The 21,916-nt window shown below is 41.7% G+C and overlaps 1 protein-coding gene across 2 annotated transcripts in view; it reads left to right on the top strand.

The window, feature by feature from the left end:
- Window positions 1-21,916, top strand: part of fgfr2 (fibroblast growth factor receptor 2) — a gene marked incomplete at its 5' end in the record, with an annotated part of 51,846 nt that overhangs the window by 17,656 nt on the left and 12,274 nt on the right. For both annotated transcript variants that reach the window (XM_037678003.1, XM_037678010.1), the window contains 9 exon segments: window positions 2,316-2,515; window positions 3,989-4,128; window positions 7,930-8,051; window positions 10,171-10,281; window positions 12,422-12,612; window positions 13,204-13,326; window positions 16,311-16,381; window positions 18,808-18,945; window positions 19,937-20,042. In XM_037678003.1, coding sequence (XP_037533931.1) covers window positions 2,316-2,515; window positions 3,989-4,128; window positions 7,930-8,051; window positions 10,171-10,281; window positions 12,422-12,612; window positions 13,204-13,326; window positions 16,311-16,381; window positions 18,808-18,945; window positions 19,937-20,042 — 1,202 coding nt within the window.

The following is a 21,916-nucleotide window of genomic DNA, read 5'->3' as shown; positions in this document are numbered from 1 at the left end:
TATAACAACAGTTATAATAAACATGAATGTAGCTGAGCCTGCATCAGTGTTGCCAGATAAATTTAAAATGTCTTATTTACCCCCTCCTTTTCTGTGCACATGTTCAACAAACACAACACACACCTCATATTAGAATATTTTTACTCAGCACACGTGACAGTTTAGGTCAAAATACTATAATTTTTAAAGCCACAGTACTATAGTTCATAAGTTCTTATCTGGCAACCTGACTGACACGGAAACTACGGCGTTTTCATGTAAACCCACCCATTTTTTGTTTATTACCCCCAATAAACATTGAAAAACACAAACTTTTCCAGAGGTTGTTCTGGTGTAAACGGGGCCTTATAGTAGGTAGATCACTTTGACTTGGTCGTTTTAAAAGAAGCTTGCATGCTGAAAAAGTCTGGTTCTATGTTCTATGATATATGGGTTTGTGAGCAGTAGAAAGTTTAAAGATGACGTAGTTTGCAGGCGAATTATAACGCCAGACTGAAGTTGAGCTAAATCAACTCCAGTGTCCACAGATTCAATTGAAAGTTGAGGATTTGTCTTCAGTCTTCTTATCTCTCTCCTACTGCATATATATATATATATATATATATATATATATATATATATATATATATGAACTGCCATTAGTTGTCTCCCTGTATTTTTTCTGGCTCTGATAATTGTCTTCTTTTAGACGCCCTCGTTCTCTCTTTAAAAAGTAAAAATGGAAAGGTATGGGTCAACACTCGCTTCATGTTGGCTTGACTTTCTCAATTATCAGAGCCAAACGTCTGCTTGAAAACTGTCGTTGACGCATGCATGTGAACGTGACCTTCAACAACTTGTTCAATCAAACGTTTGTCCGTCGTCGTGACAGTAATCATCTGTAGCTAAGAGTCAAATATTTGTTGTGCTTTGCAAAAGGAATCATCCCCTTTGGTGTCCTTTCTGTTTTGTTGCGTTACAATCTGGAACTAAAAAAAGTTTTAATTGGTTTATTATAGGTAATAATTCACCAAACGTACATTAGATTAATTAATCTATATGGATAGAAATGCTTGTTTTAAATATTATAAAACTGAAAAGGGGTATGTGCATATGTAGTCAGTCCCCAAATTTTATACGTGCCACCTCCTTTTCTCAGCCGTTCCAGCACCGTCGCTTCAGATGCGACTCCATGACCTTCTTGACGTTTTTAATCTATTCTTCATAACCAAACTGCTTCAATCTTTAAATCAAACCAGAGGTTCTCAGCTGGATTAAAGCCTGGGCTGTGACAGGATCATTCTTAAACCAGTGGAGTGTTTAAGGACATGGTCCTGCTGGAAGGTGGACAAGTCTCAAATCTCTGGAAAACTCCATCAAGAATTTCTTTGCGCATTAGTCCATCCATCTTTACTTTAACCAGTTTACCAGTCCATGCTGCTGAAACACCTCCCCACAGCATGATGCGGCCACCACCATGCTTTCACAAAGAAATACATTATCAGCACGATTGTTATTCTTTATAGACACGGTTCTGTCCTTGACGGCCTAATAGTCAGAGTTTGAGTTTTAAATTCTACGTTGGCAAAGCAATAAATTAAAAGGATTACCAACAGGGATGGATACTTTTGCGAGGCCCTGTACAGCTTAATGGCAGTGCACAAAACGAGCAGCTTTTAGCCAAAGGCTCAGCAAATATTTCATGTGAAAATAAGTCTACACCCCTGAAAAGATCATCTAAGCCTCCTCAACGTTGCAGCAAGATATCTTTATTGTGTCTAAATAATACAGTACAGTCATCGAGCGTTCCTTTGGGCGTTACATTCAGCATTTACTGCCGTCACTACACTGCTGGCGTCGCTGTAGCTATGAATTCTGGGTATGCATTATGGTTTTGAGACCCAACACATAAAAAGAACCAAACAGCAAGAAAAGTTCTTTGCATGCAGCCTCATCTCCAGCTGGCTGATGGACTTTTTAGTTCGTTGTCTGAAGGTCTACGTGTTCGCACACTCAACCGGCGTCGCACATTTCAGTGACAGGAAGTCCAGGCCGTATACCAACCCCCAGAAATGAGGCACTTATCGTTCTACCACTAGTCCCCGTGTCTCTTAGGTTGGCGCACAGTGCTGACATACGTTGCTGCGTCATGATTTAAAATCGGTGAAGATATTAATCAGACGCTACAGAAGCTGCCATGCTGATCCCTTTGGCTAAAAGGAGACATGCGGATGCTATAAAATATTCACATGTACATCTGTGTCTGTAGCCTGATATGTTCTGTGCGTGCACGTCTTCTAGCCGTTGTCTAACTTCTGTTCCGTCGTTGTTCTCAGCCATTGAGAAACCTCTAGGCCCAGTTTCCCCAGACTACGTGGAGATCGCGATATACTGCGTTGGCGTCTTCATCATCGCCTGCTTGGTGGGCACGGCGGTGGTGTGCCGCATGAGGAACACCGCGAAGAAGCCTGACTTTGGCGGCCAGCCGGCCGTCCACAAGCTGACCAAACAGATCCCCCTGCGCCGCCAGGTAACAGAAAGTAGATAAAGAGTTCTAACGGCATCTAACACTTCCAGAGGAGAACACACACAACAACCCTGACACCTGGTTCCCAGTGACGTGACATTACTGAACCAGGTTGTTCAATGTTTGACACAAGAGCAACACAAAATACAACCTCGATTCTAAAATCATTATAACTGTGCAAACAGAGTTCAACGATTTGGAAATCTCATAAACCCATATTTTATCAAAAATGGAACATGACAACATATCAAATGTGAACAAAAATTTAAAAAGTATGTAAGCTCAATCATCCAGGTAAATAAATCACAGAAAGAGTTCAATCGTGTCATCTGGACAGATTCTTTTTGGACGAGACGTTTCGACTTTCATCTGAAAGACTTCCTGACACCAGGATCCGTCGTATTAATAACACCTTCAAACCAGTCTGCTGTGGAATTCCCAGAAACTGGATTTACACATGCAAACTGGTCAAAATCAAATGTTGAAACTAAATTTGATGGTCGTGGGCCACGGCATTAAAACCAGTTCAGGTTCTGTTCTGGGCTCAGGAACACTTCCACAGATCATCGTCTGTAAACACAGTTCATCCACACATGCTGCTTAAAGCTCTATCAGACAAAGGAGAAGCCAGATGTGAACATCCAGAGCCGCTGCCGTCTCCTCTGGACCAGAGCTGGTTTAAAATGGACTGAGGTGAAGTCCAGAACCGTTCTGTGGTCAAACAAATCAAAATTTAAATGTCTTTTTTTTTAAACAATGGCTTCAACATCCTCTGCTAAAGAAGAGAAGGACCATCTTGATTTTTTATCAGGACACAGTTTAAAACCCTGCCTCTCTGATTGTATGGGGGTACATTAGCTGAACCCAGGACTGCTGAAAAGCTAGAATCCTACATCAGACAAGAATGGGACAACATTCCTTGCAAAAACTCCAACAACTGGTCTCCTCAGGTCCTGGACATTAACAGACGGTTATTAAAAGAAGAAGTGACGCTTCACGGAGGGAAACATGGACCTGGAACAAGTTGTTATTAACAACGTAGGGAGGTTTTTATTTCTTCCCCAAATGTAAGACTTTCTTCTGCCTCAAGGGAAACCAGAAATGATCAGAAAGCGTTGGATTGCGTTCTGCAGAGCGACTGATTACCGTGTCAAGGTAAGGTCAGGGTGGAGACCGGGGAGGTGAGCCTCGGGGAAAGTATCTGATGTGAGCAGTTATTACGAATTCAGAGAAATTCCTACGGTTGCTCAATTTTTAATAACGGATGAAATGTTATCTTTGACCCGGGGACACACTGTGCTATTGTTAAAATAATAAGTGCAGTAATTAGGCACGTTCTGTTCGGGCTCGGGTGCAAACCTGAGCAGCACGGTTGGATTTCTAGAGGTATCGTTGATCCGTAAACACCGACTCCTCGGAAGACGCTTCGTAAACGACTTCACTCAGAGTGCGGTGATCAGCCAAGTCTCCTTTACCCTGCAGGTGTCGACAGACTCGAGCTCCTCCATGAACTCCAGCACGCCACTGGTGCGCATCACGACACGGCGGAGCTCGGCGCACGACGAGCCGATCCCGGAGTACGACCTTCCGGAGGATCCCCGGTGGGAGTTCCCTCGAGACAGGTGAGAGCTGCTGGTTTAAAACCATCAGCAGAGGCTCAACGGCACTTTGGTCAACTGTCGTCCAAAGGCCATATCTGTGCATGTTCTTGTGTCTGCTAGCAAAATATCTCCTGAACCACTGGACGGATTTTGTTGAAACTTACTGAAGGTAATCGACTGATGGACATTTGGAGACAATCCAATTAAAGATCGAGGCCACAGTTAAACTTTAACCAACACAAAATGGATATAATTCAGTCATGCTAACAGGTTTTAACCTAAATATTGGCGTGGTGGTAGTGGTATGGAGGAATGGTGGTGCAGAGGTTAATGAAGGTGGGCCTGTGATTGGAAGGTCGCCGGCTCGACTCCCCGAACTGAGAACATCAAAATGTGGGTGGGAAAGGTGAAACACCCACACCTGCCTCCACCCTCATTCGTCCCACTCTGGGCCCCTGAGCAAGGCCCTTAACCCCCACCTTCTGCTCCCCCACGTGCCCTACATGGCAGCGCTCTGCTCCACACAGAGGGCTGTGGTAGCTCGGTGGTCTGTGGTTGAGTCAGGAAGAACATCCGGTGTCAAAATAATTGCCAAGTCTTCATGTGAGTTAGTTCACTGTGGCGACCCCTGAAGAAGGAGCAGCTGAAAGAAGAAAAAAATGGTATGGTAGTAGCTGAGAGTCATCCACATTTCCATCCATCCATCCATCCATCCATCCATCCATTATCTTCCACTTGTTCCGAAGTCAGGTCTTGGGGGCAGCATCTTGAGCAGGGAGGTCCAGACACCTCTTCCAGCTCTTCTGAGAGGACTCCAAGGTGTTCCCAGACCAACCGAGAGACGTGGTCTCTCCAGTGAGTCCTGGGTCTTCTTCAGGGTCTCCTCACTGTCAGACATGCCTGAAGCACCTCCCTGGGGAGGCGCCCACGGAGCATCCTTACCAGATGCCTGAACCACCTGAACTGGCTCCTCTGGATGTGGAGGAGCAGCGGTTCTACTCTGAATCTCTCCTGATAACTGAACATCTCACCATCTCTCTAAGGGAGAGTCCAGCTACCCTGCAGAGGAAACTCATTTCGACCTCCTGTATCCACGATCTCATTCTTTCAGTCACTACCCAGAGTTCATGACCAGAGGTGAGGGTACTAGGAACCTAGTTCGACCAGTAAACAGAGAGCTTTGCCTTACAGCTCAGCTCCCTCTTCACCACAACGGACCGGCACAGAGTCCACAATACTGCAGATGCTGCACCAATCCGTCTGTCAATCTCAATTCTTTCCTCACTCGTGAACAAACCCCCCAAGATACTTGAACCCCTCCACTTGAACCTCAACCTGAAGAGAGCAATCCACCCTTTTCCGACTGAGGACCACGGCCTCAGATGTGGAGGAGCTGATTCTCATCCCAGCTGCTTCACACTCGCCCTTGAACCGCTCCAGTGGGAGCTGGAGATCACGGCACGATGACGCCAACAGGACCGCATCATCTGCAAATAGCAGAGATAACGTCCACATTACATGCTCACGTAAAACTGTTATGATGTAAACTGTCTAAAACTTTGGCATTAAAGGCCGTGAGTGATGCGCCATAAACCTTTTCCTGCATTCAGTGTCCTCTGGCGCTGTGTACAACTGATTCTGTACAGTGCAGTAGTCATGAAGCACTTAACTCGACTGTACTCAGCTGGTAAATGATTAGAAAACTATTGTTTTTTTAGTCGTGACTAACTGGTGCATAACGTTTGTGGTGGCTGAGATAAATGTTGCTGCTGCAGTAAAAAGAGCTGAACTTGGCTCGCTGCCCCTTTCGCCTCATCGTTCCAGCTGCAGCCGAACTTCCCGCTCTCCGTCACCCGGCAGCCCCGCTCGCGTCTGCTCCTCTTGCTAACGAGGAGTACTGTCAAGCGAATTAGCGGTTCGAGTTCGCAGCTTTCGCCTGCACGTTGGGGCGTGTTTGAAGAGTGCTTGCGCCTTGTCATTCCAGAGGTATGAGCTCAGCTGGGGTTTCAGTTTGCCGCAGGTACGGCAGTGGGAGACGAGCTTTAAGGTGTGTAAGAAGAAGTTAGAGCAGGTTAAGACCAAACAGGGCTTTTGTCTTTTAAAGAATAAAAAAAAAACGGTGTTAAGTGGAAATAAGAGGTTTTTCTGATGGAGAGCCACACTGAGAGCAAATCTTTCTTAAAATTCTTCGTTGTGTATCTGAAGGCTGTGGCTGCCATGTGATTCAGGTTGACGCTTTCAAATTTAGCACTTGTGGATTTGATTATTTCATGAATGTTTGGTCAGATCTGCACCGTAGCTCATGAGATATTTTGCTAACAGACAGACACATGAACTAACGCACAAGAATGGGCAAAAACAGCCTTTTGGCGGAAGGCAATAGTGAAAGAATTAATCAAAAAAGAACCAAAATGGAAAGTTTTGTCTGAGCTAAATTACCTCCTGTCTCGTTCTGTTTGGGTTTTTTTGTTTGTTTTTTTCCGCTGCCTGTCGTTTCAAGCCGGAGGGATCGTGTTGGGATTGAGAACTTTAAGGAATGCTAAATGTTGCTGTTTGTTTGAAGACAAAAAACAAATAAATAAAACTAGAACAAAAACATTGATTATGTGTGGCTGCATGGACAGAATGGATGCCATTGAGTGTGGCGAGTGTGTGTGGACAGACAGGGGATTGTGTTACTGCAGCAGGGCGCCGTCCTCGGGCCCCTCGGCTTTGCCTTGCGCAGTGTTTACTTAGCCGGAGCAGTGGGCCTAGGGGCGGGGTCAACACATGTCAATCAAACTAACAAGTACTATGTACACGGCTGGTTTAAGGGTCAAACCTGTGCTGCAGGTCTGCTGAATTGCAAAATTACTCCCAACAGTTGTTGCTGAAGCTTTAAGCAAAGCTTTTGCATATGTTATGATTTCTGCTACAACCACACCAAATATTGTCTAAGGTACATTCATTTTAAGGCTTTTTAGTTGGCTGTGTCAGCCATATTAATTGCAGTTACCTCCAAAAGTTATTCAGTTGTAAACTTCACATCCAATAATTATTCCCTGAAAGTTTAATTAAAATCCATCCACTGGTTTGTGAGTTATTTTGCTAACAGACTGACAAAGATGATTCCAAATTATTAAAGGCAAAATACATTGAGCAGGTCTGTGCTCAGGATGAGTGACGGGGATCAGTCTCAGCTACTAGCTCAGCAAATATTCCCTCTCAATCTGTAAAAGTGACTGACTTGAACCCATTTTTGTGTTTCGCGTCAGACTCGAGCACGAACATTTCTCTGCTTTAGCGTTTAGCGTAGCGATGAGCAATAAAAAGCACACGAACCAGTTTAGAGCGTAAAACCGTTCCAGTTATCCCCTCACTTCAAAAACAGGCTTCTCTTTTGACTTACTGCCGTCAGCTCCACCATTTTGGTAAAACAAAGCATCTGTCACAAGCTAACTCGCGGCTAGGCTAATCCCCGCGTAATGACTCGTAAAGAGTGTGTGTACTCGAACATGCCAAGCCGGGGTAAACACTTTGCGAAGAAGTGGCTTTATCAGGCGATTATCTTTGCCATGTCTGCTTTCCTTACCTCCCGCTCTGGCTCGGACCGCAGCCACCGAGCCAATGAAGCTCTCACACAGAGGAATCTGATTGAAACGGAGAGTGGTGCGGTTAAAAACAGACAGGGTGAGGCTGGGAAACTGGCCCCGCGCCTGCTCCGCCGCTCTCTAACCTGTTTACATCTGCACGGCGGCTGAATCGAAGCAACCGCCCGACGGGACAAATTTCAGCTGCTAATCATGTTCCTGCGCTTGTTTTTCTGCTGTGCGGCGGCTGCAGGTTGACCCTGGGGAAACCTTTAGGCGAAGGCTGCTTTGGTCAGGTCGTGATGGCTGAAGCTCTGGGCATCGATAAGGACAAACCCAAGGAGGCCGTCACCGTTGCTGTCAAAATGCTGAAAGGTGAGGGGGGTCGTTCGTTGGTGAATGACTGACTTGTGCTTAAAACTGGATCTGTGGGAATAAATGCACGCCTCTTCTCTGTCCTGTGGACAAGCTCAGGGTTTTGTGTAGATTTATTCTGCAGTGAGGGTTCAGGGAAGGTGCAAGGTGGAGCCTCAGGCTGTTTTCATTATTGCTGCTTGCTGAGTGATGGCTTGAGGAAGGTAGGCTGGCTAAGTAAGGGGTTAGAGATGGTCACATACCTGACCCCAGAGCAGCAGGTTAGAGCACAGTCAGCACCCAAACAAAGAGGAGAGTCAAGTTAGTGCCGCTGTACTTAATGAGGGGGGGGGGGGGTGTCTCTGAAGGGAACAGTTAGGATCAGGTACAGCAGCAGGATGAAGAAGAAGCTGCTGTTCAGGATAAGTCCAGATACGGTTATGGTGCTGAGGAGTGCAAGCAGCGCCATCTTGGATAACAGTTTGTGAACCTCTACTGTCACGAGCACGAGGAGCGATGACGAGTTCTGTGAAAGCTGAGCGCTGAATGACAGCTGAAACTAGCTGAAACTAGCTGAAACTGCTGTAAAGTTTTGTCTAAAAGTTAAATGTAGCAACAAGCTAGCTATCAGTAGAAAATTACATAGAAGCTAAAAGTAACAAACTCCAGCTAAAAATATCAAACGCTAGCTCAAAATCACTACAGGGTAGCTAAAAGCTAAAAGATTAGTCAGAAGCTAAAAGTAGCAAAAGTTAGCTAAAAATATCAAACTCTAGCTCAAAATCACTACAGAGTAGCTATAAGCTAAAAGATTAGTCAGAAGCTAAAAGTAGCAAAAGTTAGCTAAGAATATCAAACTCTAGCTCAAAATCACTACAGAGTAGCTATAAGCTAAAAGATTAGTCAAAAGCTAAAAGCAGCAAAAGTTAGCTAAAAATATCAAACGCTAACTCAAAATCACTACAGAGTAGCTAAAAGATTAGTCAAAAGCTAAAAGCAGCAAAAATTAGTTAAAAATATCAAACGCTAGCTCAAAATCACTACAGAGTAGCTAAAAGCTATAAGATTAGTCAAAAGCTAAAAGCAGCAAAAGTTAGCTAAAAATATCAAACGCTAGCTCAAAATCACTACAGGGTAGCTAAAAGCTAAAAGATTAGTCAAAAGCTAAAAGCAGCAAAAGTTAGCTAAAATCTAATGTGGCAGAACAGTAGCCAAAAGCTAAACACCGCAAAGTTTTGTCTAAATGTTAAATGTAGCAAAAAGCCAGCTATCAGTAGAAATTTAAGTAGAAGCTAAAAATAACAATCTCCAGCTAAAAGTAGCAAAATTTAGCTAAAAATAGCAAACGCAAACTCAAAATCACTAAAGGGTAGCTAAAATATTAGTCACAAGCTAAAAGTAGCAACAGCAGCTAAAAGTTGAAAGCAGAACAGTAGCTAAAAACTAATGTGGCAGAACAGTAGCTAAAAGCTAAACACCACAAAGTTTTGTCTAAATGTTAAATGTAGCAAAAAGCCAGCTATGAGTGGGAAAATTACATAGAAGCTAAAAGTAACAATCTCCAGCTAAAAGCAGCAAACGTTAGCTAAAAATAGCAAAAGCTAGCACAAAATTGCAGAAGGGTAGCTAAAAGCTAAAAGAATAATCAAAAGCTAAAAGTAGCAAACCAGTAGCTAAAAGTTGAAAGCAGCAGAACAGTAGCTAAAAACTGCAAATCTAGCTAAAAACGAATGTGGCAGAACAACAGTTAAAAGCTAAAAGTGTCATAAGAAGACTAAAATAGAAACTAGGAATAGGAACAGAAGAGATCTTAATGTATTTCAGTGAGGAAAATATTTGTAAATAAAGTTGAATATTTTGGAAAGTATAAAAGATACAAAAACCAAAAATCACAGCATCTCCTGAATGAGCTGAACTCTTTGGTACGCTAATGGCTAATACCAGGAAAACCGTAACGTGAATGCTAACTCAGCATTTTCACAATTTAGATTTTTCCTCTTTTTTTGCTGCTCCTCTCACCTTCTGGCACTGAAAGATTGTTTTTGGAGCTTCAGTGGGTTTTGTAAGTTTAGCCCACATTGTTTGTCATCCTCGCATCATTGGAAGCACCGACAAACTGGATCATCTCTCCTGTTCTCAGATGATGCCACGGAGAAAGACCTGTCTGACCTGGTGTCAGAGATGGAAATGATGAAGATGATTGGCAAACACAAGAACATCATCAACCTTTTGGGAGCTTGCACTCAAGATGGTGAGTTGTATGGGGATCATTGAGTTAAAGTTCTACGTTAAAGAGTTTATTTTTATTTTTAACTAAATTCAGCCAAAACTATCTTTTCCCAAGTTTTAAGGTGTGATGATAAACATAGTGAAAAATGAAAATATTAAAGACTAAATTAGGGATGCACGATATTATCGGCACGGTATCGGCCGATATTAGCGATAAAGTTAAATATCGGACATTCCATCAAAATAACTCATGATATAAAAGGCTTCTGTTTTAAGTTATATTTTAATTTACGAAACTGTCAAGTTTATATATTAATGCACTACTACATGTTCCTTTCACGTGTCATTTGTGAACAGGTTAAGTTTAGATTTGTGAAAATTTACAAATTTGCACTGTTTCTGAGTGTTGTCGTTGTGTTAGATTAAACGTCATGAATAAATTTGACATTAAACGTAATCCAAGTAGAAGTGTTGCATCATTTTCAGCTCCCTTTTTGGCATCTGCATTTGGCAGCAGCCAAACTGACAAAGACCTGCAGAATAATGTATTTTAGTTCCACAGCAGATAAAGCTATGTATTCTCTGTAAGTAGGTCTAGGGGAAAATATAGGTATTGGTATCAGTTATCAGCCAAATAAGGTTCAACATATTGACATATCGGATATCGGCCAAAAATCCAATATTGTGCATCCCTAAACTAAATGTTGTTTTTTAAACAGCGGTAGACGTCCAAGCTGACCGTTATGTCACAGCACAGATACTGTGTTTAATATACTGAAAGACTTTTGTTGTATTTTGACCAACTATGGCAAATATTTAAAAAAGATATTCAAAAAGCCCTGTACCCCTGACTTACAGCATCTGCCTGACATAATTATTTTATTAACCCAGGGCTGCACACATTCTTAAATTTGAATATAGCGTTATCATTGTGCACAACATCAATATTGCAACGTTTTACCATAAACTGCAGATGCAGACTTCTTGTAAATGGTGCGAATTTGGAAATTTGATGGAGCCCGTTCTCCCAAATGTCCACAGTCTGCACATGGAGAGTGGATGGAACTTTGTAATGACATTTATTGTGAGTTTGTCACAATTCGTAATGCCTTTCCAATATTCTACAACAACATGACGCATGTCCCTAGTATTATGCAACCCTAATATAAAGCATTTAATGCTTTACAAAGATGCAAGAAATGTTTTCCTTAGATTGTCTTGATCAATCCATTCTTTGTGTAATTTTCTTTGCAGATGATGTGATGTTTGAAAGTTACAAGTATCATACTTGGTTCAGGTTTTATTCAGTTTGTGGTTCTTTAATCCCCATTAACAACGTCAGAACAGCTCTTTGGGGAAAGAAAATGGTGCCCACTTGTATATATATAGCACCTTTCTATCTTATCAAGATACTCAAAGCTCTTTACAACACTTATCTGTGCCCTCGTTTACCCATTCATCCAGCTCTCTACTAGATCTACACAAAGAATAAATAAATAAAAGTGCTATGTGTTGTCATCATATATTCCCATACAATGGCAAAATTGGTTCTCTACATTTAACCCATCGCACCAGGTGGAGCAGTGGAGCAGTGGGCAGCTATGCAAGTGCCCGGGGAGCAATTGGGGATTGGGTGTCTTGCTCAGAGACACCATGACATGTGGGTATGGCTGGGATCGAACCTGGGACTTTCGGATCCCAAGTCAGCTTCCCTACATCTACCCCTACCCCATCACATTCGAACACCAATGAGAGGGTCAGTGTCTTGCCCAGGGACATTTCGGCATGTGACTGCTGGTGGAATCGAACCTCCAACTCTTGCATTGGAGGACGACTGCTCTAACCACTCAGCCACAGCCGCCCACTTGCACTTTAAATGCAGCTTGACTGATGTTGAACGCTTTAAAAAGATCCGACTACTTGTTATTGTTAGTTCTAGAAGGTGCTCCAACATTTTTGCTAGTATTTGACATGAACATGAACTAGGTCTGTTTTTCTTGAAGCACAGGAACCATAATTTTGGGAAAAAATAAAAAGTAATACAAACATTTTCTTTGATCACTTGCCCTTTCACAAATCAGCTTTATTGCTTTAATTTTATTTAAAAATTTGAAAGCATAGCTGCACACTGAGGTTTAAACTCTAATTCTTGCCTCTTGCAGGACCCCTATATGTGATAGTCGAATATGCCTCCAAAGGAAACCTTAGGGAGTACCTCAGAGCCCGCAGGCCGCCTGGCATGGAGTACTCCTACGACATCGCCCGTGTCTCTGATGAACAGCTCACGTTCAAAGATCTCGTCTCCTGTACTTACCAGGTGGCGCGGGGCATGGAGTACCTCGCATCGCAGAAGGTAAGAAGATATAAACACACAAAAAATGTTCTACTTTCAAATCAACCCTTTGCTGGCTGGGTGCCTAGACATTCCATTCCAGAAGATTTGACAACAGTTTGCAGGGACGTTCAAAGCTTGTGGGAACATTGTCCCCTGAAAACACCACCCGTACCCCCTGCCCAATCCCTGCATTGTCCCTTGGTCCGTGACAAAAGCCCCTCTGTGCTGAAAAACTGGGGAGTGTTGACAATGGGGTTACAGCCACGTTAGCCAAATCCTGCCTTATGAGTCTGCTCACTGCTGGAATGTGACACTCACATGCACACACTCTGTAGAGTCCACATATCTGTATCCGTTCAGATGCGTTTATACAACCGGCCATATATATGGATAAGAATGTGAGGAATCTCCACTTATCCAGGCATGTTTGTGTACTTAGTAATAAAGTTATGTCTCACCTCTTTTTGCAAGAGTTTACTGAATAATTGCATTCGCACTTGTCCAAATAAGGTGTACCCCTGATTCTGAGGTAATATATGGCACAGTTCTTTTTCCACTCTTTGACCTTCTTCTCCCTTCCTGTCTTGTTTTTTTTTATCTCCTTTCCAGTGCATACACAGAGACCTGGCAGCCAGAAACGTCCTGGTCACAGAGAGCAACGTCGTAAAGATTGCCGACTTCGGTCTGGCCAGGGACGTCCACAACATCGACTACTATAAAAAGACCACCAATGTAAGTCCTCGACATATATCCAACTTATTTAAAGTGTGGAAACTGTTAGGGAGTTTTTGCAATCTTCAGTGTGAAATCAGTCCTGTTCTTGAATATGCTTTGTTCTATCATTTTGTGCTTTTTTTTCTGGTGTCTTGGCAAAAGCTGCAGGTTCTCAGGCAAGATGTGAATGTGGGGCTTCTAGAGACTCAGCCCTGTTTACGTCCTCGGTCTCTTATTCTTTGGTTTCATCAACATTTATACAATTAGCCAGAAAGAGCGGCAGGGAGAGGGAAGCAGCTTAAACATAACTGACATCTCCATAGTGGCCCAGTGGTGTCTGTCTTTCCCACCACAGATCAGCTCTGCATGCACATCCTTGTTTAATATGCATGATTGCCTTTTTGTTGCATGCATGATCATGCTGAGAAGTAGCTGACGGCCACAACAATACTCACAAATGTTGATGGTAGTGAGGGCTGGGACAACGACAGCAGGCTGGGCCAAAACTGTGCTGATCGTTTTAAAATCACTTTTCCTGTTCATTTGTATTTTTATTGAAACAGTTCAAATCCTATTTTTGTCTATTTTGTATTGGTAAACAAGCATGTTGTTTATGAAAAGTCTTGATATAAATAACTTGTAACTCATTAGCAACTAGAGAAATTGCCATTTCTGTGAAAATGCATTTTGAATGCTGAGCTCTAAATTGCTAAAGTTTGCAGAAGCTGAAACTGAGTTGTTAAAGCTAAAAGAAGCATATAGCTAGGTAAAAGAAACAACAAACAATAGCTAAAAGCAACTAAATGCTAACTAAAAAGATGCAAATGGTTAGCTAAAAGCTAAAATTCGCAAATTGCAAGCTGAAAGCTGAAAAAATACTAGCTAAAAGCAGGAAACAGTTAGCTAAAAACAAACAATAGCAAAAAGTTACGTAAAAGTAGTAAAATATTTACTAAAAGTTAAAATTGTCAAAACGCTAACTAAAAGGTAAAGTAGAACAAGCTAGCTAAATGTGTAAACAGTTAGCTAAAAGAAGAACAATAGCAAAAAGTAGCAGTTAGCTTAAAAAAAGCAAAATATAGTTAAAAAGTAATGTTAGCAAAAGGCTAGCTAAAAGATAACGTGGCAACAGGCTAGCTAAATGTGTAAGCATTTAGCTAAATGAAGAACAATAGCAAAAAGTAGCAGTTAGCTAAAAAAGGCAAAATATAGTTAAAAGTAATGCCAGCAAAAGGCTAGCGTAAAGGTATAGTAGCAACAGGCTAGCTAAACATGCAAACAGTTAGCTAAAAAAACACAATAGCAAAAAGTAGCAAACAGTTAGCTAAAAAGTAATGTTAGCAAAAGGCTAGCCAAAAGGTAAAGTAGCAACAGTCTAGCTAAAAGTGTAAACAGTTAGCTAAAAGAAGTGCAGTACAAAAAGTAGCAAAGATTTACCTTAAAATAGCTAAATTTAGTTAAAAAGCAATGGTAGCAAAAGGCTAGCTAACAACTAAATGTAGCTTTTGGATGTATAGTCCCTGTTTGCACGTGTTAAAAGCCTGCATCAGAGATTCCAACAGGAGGTTGAAACACAGCAGTGAAGTCTACTTATGGGACAGATCTGGTTGGCAGGTTGTAGACTGACAAAGTCTTCTGGATGACACAATTTCACCTTTTTGTTGTTATCTACCTGGTACAATGGAGCTTTTGGGCCATGGTAAGAAAAAAAATTAAAAGCCATAAAATTACGAGAATAAAGTCCTAGTATTATGAGAATAAAGTCAAATAAAGTCTTAATATTATGAGAATAGTCGTACAATACTTTTTTTTTTTTTGCAGTTCTTGTTTATTTTAAATTTTTTCCCACGAGTCGGATCCACGACGCGACCTGTCCAATCAATCCAGTAGGCGTTCAGCAAATGACCAAGCCGAAGCTAAATGAGTCGTAATATTATCCGAACTTTGACACGATAAAGCAGGGTTTACCATTTTAACTGTGGTATAATTAAGAATGTTGTGCATCTTGTTAAGTTATACTTTGGTACTGGTTTTACAAATAAGGAGATAGTTAATCTGTGAGAACATCAGCATCAGATTATTATCAGCATCAGGACTTTGAACCTGCTTACAGTAAGGTGGTACACTCTGATGGGCTGCAGCACAGCTCTGCAGGTAAGGAGCATTTAGCTTCGGATTGGTCATTTGCTGACACGCCTACTGGATTGATTGACAGGTCGCGTCGTGGATCCAACTCGTGGATTTTTTTTTTTTTAAATAAACGAGAGCTAAAAAAAAAGTATCGTATGACTTTATTCTCATAATACTTGGACTTTAATCTTGTGATTTTATGGCTTTTAATTATTTTTTTTCTTAGCGTGGCCCTAACCTGGATGATTGAGCTTACAAATCTTTTTTTAACAGAATGGTAGCAAAAAATCAAAAGTATCATAAGAAGATAAAAAGAGAGCCAATCAGCTGAAGCAGATACAAATATTTGTAAAGTTAAACTTTTTGAAAAATGCAAAAAAATTAAAAAATATAAAAGTTGTAGCTGATCTCCTGATGAGCTGATAAATGGCTAAAAAGAGCACAAGTTATGCAGAAGTAGTAAAAATCAAAACAAATGCAGCAGCTGAACCAAAAAACTCGAGACGTCGCATCTATTTTTAATAACTCCGTTTATTTAGCTCGTGAGATTTCATGAGTTTTTCCCAGTAGGCCCCTCTGCACACTTTGACCTTGTCAGGGATCCTTAGCTTCTCAGTTTGCTTTAATGGCTCACTGAGATAACCTCTCCTTTATCTGTGATCCTGTTTATCACCTCTGCTGCTTTAACAAAAACAGTGCTCTCCTGGGAATTTTCTTTCCAGACGATCGTTCCTCAAGCGAGTCGTTCACATATCGGCTTTCGCAGGAGACGTCGCAGCAGTGGATGATCTCAGACGTCCCAGTTAGACCGGAAACGATGAGTTCAGGCGTGGTTTATGGCCTGATTTCAGCTCACCTCTCTGTGCTTTCAGGGTCGTCTCCCAGTAAAATGGATGGCTCCAGAGGCGCTCTTTGACCGGGTCTACACGCACCAGAGTGACGTGTAAGTGTTTTCCACTGTTACCAGCTTTGTTACCACACCTGAGTGAACCGTGCACCGTCTATCGTCTGGTTGTGAAGTGTTCTGGCACAGCGTTGGTCCAGGGTGGGGGGTTTCTGTCTATAGGGGGCCAGCGCTGGCCAGCCTGTGGCAAAAGTAAGGATTTCACGCAGGACTTGGAGCCAATGCCGTGTTACTAATCTGACTGGCTTCAAAGGGCCTGCAAGTAGCCCAAACCCCCCTCCTCTTTCATTCAACCCCTTTAGCTCCTCCGGCTCAGCTCGGAAATCTCCCCACCTTTCTCGGACCTCTACCCAAAGTCTGAATGCTGCGTCCCTCCCGCATGGCATTCCCTTTTCCCTCTTCTCATCATTCAGCAACACTTTAAACGTGCAGCACATCCCTTTGGACCAGTTCCATAATCAGAGCTGCTCCTTGTTCATTTCAGTTTCCTTATTTTCCTTCATCTGGCGTGTGAATTGTTGACCCATCTCTGTCTCCACCCGCCATCTTTTTAGATCAAGAGTTCTAAAAACAGAACAAAGGAAGGGCATCCTTCTCTTTTCGGTGTGAGTTTTATGCTTTCTGACAGTGAAGTTTGAAGTTTCTGCTTCAGACACAGGCGTCAGAAAGTGCGTGTGGCAGTTGGAGAAATGCCGACGATGCTGACCCTTTTGAAACAAATGTGTGTTTTTGAGTTCCACACCAGCAGCACGCCAAGCATCTCTAAACTCTGATGGGTTTACACGTGATGTCCTTCATGTCCCGCTTCTCAACATCAATCAATAACATGGGAGGCAGTGTGCATGTTTTTGATGTGGGACAGGCTTGAAATGGCCGCCGTTTCAGCTCACAGCTAGTTAGAATTCATCACTCACTTTCAGTAATTGGCTTTTTGTGCACATCTAAGGAGGCGGGGGGGGGGTCTGCGTTCAAACGTCACCAGGAACGGGCGATCCATACATGACATCAGATTAAATGAATACATGAATTTCAATGAAAGTCCTCGAGTCCTTCACAACACATACTCTGAGTGCCGACACATCTTGTAATATCACATGAGATTACGCGTAACATTTTTTTTCCAGGATTTGACCAAAACAGCTGTAACTTTGTCTCTTAGCCTAGCATTCCTTTAGACGATGCTAGTCCCTAATTTATATCATAATTAAGGGTGCTTTGTGTCTTTACATTTGTGCAGTGGTGGGCACAGTTCCGATAATCCGCTGATAGCAGAACAAATTTTTCATTTAGCGGATTAACATTTTTACTAACTTTGGAAACCGTTAGCGAAAACAGCTCACGATAAATCAAGTTTTCAGACTTTTAAGTTCGTTAACAAAATTCACAACCTTGTTCCTTTTCTGTTGTGGGCGTGTCTCGAAGAGTCCGTTAGGCACGCTATTGGCTGACTACGTGTACATGTGACAAGACGTGATTGGTTAATGCAGTTTTTAGTTAGCGGGGAAATGGGTTAGCGAAGCTAACTTTTTGGTTAGCTGTGCCTACCACTGCATTTTTGGTAGAATCATGTTTATGTACGTGCACATGCATGACTCTTTGACCCTGTTCCTGCTGAAACATTCACCAACTCATTGGTCTTTTTTAATTAGCTCCCATTGTGTTGGATCAGAATGCTCTCTGGCACAGCAGAATGCAGGTAGGAAGACCCTTTAGGATGTGTTTATTTTGCACGTCATGGCTGGTTGCAGGTGGACGTTCACTTGCGCAGCTCAGCCGAATGACAGGTGTTGAGAGATGGTTACAAAATGACACAGACAGAAATGAGTGTGTCAGCCAGGCAGAGGTACTCCACAGTGATAGAGAAGTGACCAAACCTGTTGTGTAAACAGATGAGAAAGCTGATAAATGCCAAACATTTCACCTCCGTGCACGCTCATCTTGTTGGACCGCTTCTTTTGTGGCTGCCAGAACGTGCCCACTGTTTGTACATGTTTCTGTGCTAAACAATACCTTCTTTGTTGTAGGCAGAATTCTGGTTAACATGATGAGTATTGGAATTAGCTTGAAATAACAGATTTTTATAAACCGGACACCTCCATCTTTTCTGTCCTTGGGTGTTTACTTTTTCTTTGTCTGCTGTGGGTGGTCCGGTGTTTGCTTTGGTTTGGTGTGACCAGACAATGCCCATCTGTGGGACCAGCCAGCCAGGGCACAAAAGCCACCATTGAAAGCATGGTCAGTAACACTGGCAGCAGCTTTGTACCACAAGTCATTGGATGAGAGAAAGTGGGCATTGACACCATTGATGTGGGTCTGGTTTAATTTCACTAGCCGTTATTTATGGCCCCATTGCTGCCGTGGACCGAGACCTCCTGAGCGTCGTTTAAATGAAAAACCTCACTTGTCCGCTGTAAATCTTATAACTAGATTATAAAAGTATATATGTTTGTTGTTTCCCACCCCAGCTGGTCATTTGGGGTGCTGATGTGGGAGATCTTCACCTTAGGAGGCTCACCCTACCCCGGCATTCCAGTAGAAGAGCTTTTCAAGTTACTTAAAGAGGGCCATCGCATGGACAAGCCAGGCAACTGCACCAACGAGCTGTAAGTTTAGCTCTTTTTTTCTTGAATCTTGCGTCTTTTCCAACCAATCTGCTGGCCGAGCGCACATTCGCTCTTGCTCCGAGTCATCAGCGGCCCAGTTTTCATTGTGTCTCTGACTCGGGGACTCTGTGTCCACTCTGTCAGGCCTCTGCACAGCTGTGCCTGTCTACTATCAGTGTCCCCATTCAGAATAATACTTCTGCAGTGAACAGACAATGGTGCAGTCAGGATACAATACAGAATTTAAAATGCTAGCAGCTGAAGAAACTGTGAGGAAATAAAACGTTTTATTTTGGTTTATTTGTTGACATAGAAGGACAAATAGTTCCAGTGGCAAAATGGGAAACGACAATTTAGACGGGAACTTAAGTTCTGGCAGTTTATTCAAACAGCGCCAGTATACAGCAAAAGTCTCATTTAAAAAGCAACGGATCCAAATCATATTAAACTATTTCATTTTTTCAGTGAAAATACAGAATGACTTTGATGATTTTTTGCTGAAGAAACTAAAATTGAGTTATTGAAGTTAAAACAAGGAGACCATAAAACAAACTAAACGTTAAACGCAGCGGAACACAAGCTAACAGCTAAAAGCAGCGGAACACAATAAAAAAAATTTATAAAATCTAAAAAGCAGCAGAAGAGTAGCTTAAGTCTAAAAGCAGAAAATTAAGTTATTGGGTTCATTTATCTCAGACCTGCTTATAATACAAGTAATTTAATTCACCAGGTTTCACAAATAATATAAATGAGCGTCATCAGCATAATAAAATTTATCCCATGGCATTAATTTTACCTAATGGAAATGAATTTAAAGTAAAGAGTTGTTGTCCAAGCACTAGGCCCTGAGGAACTCCAGAGCTGAGTGTGTGTAAAACTGGAATCCATCAGATAAATACGACTTAAATCAGCTTGGAGCAGATCATTTTTCCATCCCTTTATCTACACTTCTACTTTGTCCAAACTGATTGCCTTTTATTTCCTCACTCAGGTACATGATGATGAAAGACTGCTGGCATGCCATTTCATCACAGAGACCCACCTTTAAGCAGCTAGTCGAGGACCTGGATCGAATCCTCACCCTGAGCACCAATGAGGCAAGTTTAGCTGTAATTCTTCTCCACAGCTCTCAACACCTTTTCTAGCCATATTTTGCAGACGTTTTTTTTTTTCCCTTTTGGGTGGTCGGAGTTCACGCCTCGTGCACTTTTTCTCGCAAGCGTGAATGTCAGGTATTCCAGTGCAATAAAGTGGTAAATGATGACACCCACAAGCCTTTCCATTCAAACTAAATAGCACTTTTGCAAAAGCATGCACGGTTTAAAATGAATTTTGTCAAGAAGTTTATGGAGATTGTTCGACATCGAGCAGTGAAAAATGACTGCCCGATCTGTAGCTCAGTCGTCTCTCCCATAACGGCATGTGCTTTTTCCCCCATTCCCTCTGTCTCGTGCGATATCTATGCACTGATCTTATAAAAGCTTCCTATGGAAAGCTGTCAAGACTTGTCTGCTCTGGAGCGTCATGAATTCATGCCAAGAAAGCCCAATGTTGAGTTTGAACTTTTGAAATGTAATAAAGCACCCCTTTTCTTGCATTTTTCCCCCTTCCCCCTCCTTTACCTCTACCCCAAACCGCTGGCAGATGTGGAGATCTGTAGTAATACGAGCCTTTTCGTGTTGAGCTGGGAAAATGGAAGCCAGCTATAATTTTTTTTTTTTTTTTACAAAACCCCAAGAACTCTTCCTCTTACTCAACTAGCCTCAGTAACAGCCATGAAAGTCGAGGAGAGTCGGGGGGGAAAGTGGGGCCTCAACAGACACAAACATCTTCACAGGACTGGACTGAGTCAAAAATTAATAACAGGATTTCTTGAGGTTTTCATATTCATGGCGGTTAGCTGTGTTCTGCCAGCTTCTTGATTTCTTTCCAACCCATCTCTCATTGTTTATGTCGGACATTTCGATGCCAGATTTCAGGTTTGACCGAAGTTATACAGTAAAGGTCCGTACGTCTCTCTTAAAGGGCTTTAACAACCATCTTAAACAAAGCGCAATGCAAACAGGTCAAACCTCAAGCCAACAGTTTAACTTTCGATTCATGGCCTCTTATTTGTGCAGTTGGATATTATTTTTCAAATTCATTTTAAAAACCTCCCTGGGTGATTTGGTATAGTTTACATATATATATATCATAATAAAGGTGATACTGTTCTCAACTGCCTCTGGAAAGTCCCCGGTCTTATTGACTGGGTTTCAGCTCTCCGTTTATATTCTTCTGTTTGCTCCTGGTCTTTTGCCACACACAATATTGTCTTCCTGGTTTTTTTTTGTTTTTCTTGCCTTTTCAGGCATCTGTCTACTTCACATACTTGGTGCTGATTTAACCAAACATCAACACATTCAAGAAACAGATGCTATCACTTATTTTAGCTCATTTTCGTACTTGAAATATTTAACTTTTTTTACAAAAATATCAAACTTCATAGATCTTTACAAATCCTTCAAAAACATTGTTTGATATCTGTTTTAGTGTACTTCTGCTAATACTATTTCTACTAAAAATAATAGCCTTCTGCTAATGTTAATTCTAATTAAGCTAATCTTGCTAATGCTAATTCTACTTACGATAATACTGCTAATGCTAATTTTATTAAGCTAATACTGCTAATGCTAATTCTACTAAAAATAATAGCCTACTGCTAATGTTCATTCTAATTAAGCTAATCTTGCTAATGCAAATTCTACTAAAAATAATAGCCTACTGCTAATGTTAATTCTAATTAAGCTAATCTTGCTAATGCTAATTCTACTTAAGATAATACTGCTAATGCTAAATCTACTAAAAATAATAGCCTTCTGCTAATGTTCATTCTAATTAAGCTAATCTTGCTAATGCTAATTCTACTAAAAATAATAGCCTATTGCTAATGTTCATTCTAATTAAGCTAATCTTGCTAATGCTAATTCTA

The sequence above is a fragment of the Nematolebias whitei genome, chromosome 1, assembly GCF_014905685.2.
Source record: "Nematolebias whitei isolate Nwh7 chromosome 1, NemWhi1, whole genome shotgun sequence".
Classification (NCBI taxonomy): domain Eukaryota; kingdom Metazoa; phylum Chordata; class Actinopteri; order Cyprinodontiformes; family Rivulidae; genus Nematolebias; species Nematolebias whitei.
This window is presented reverse-complemented; position numbering and strand designations above follow the sequence as displayed.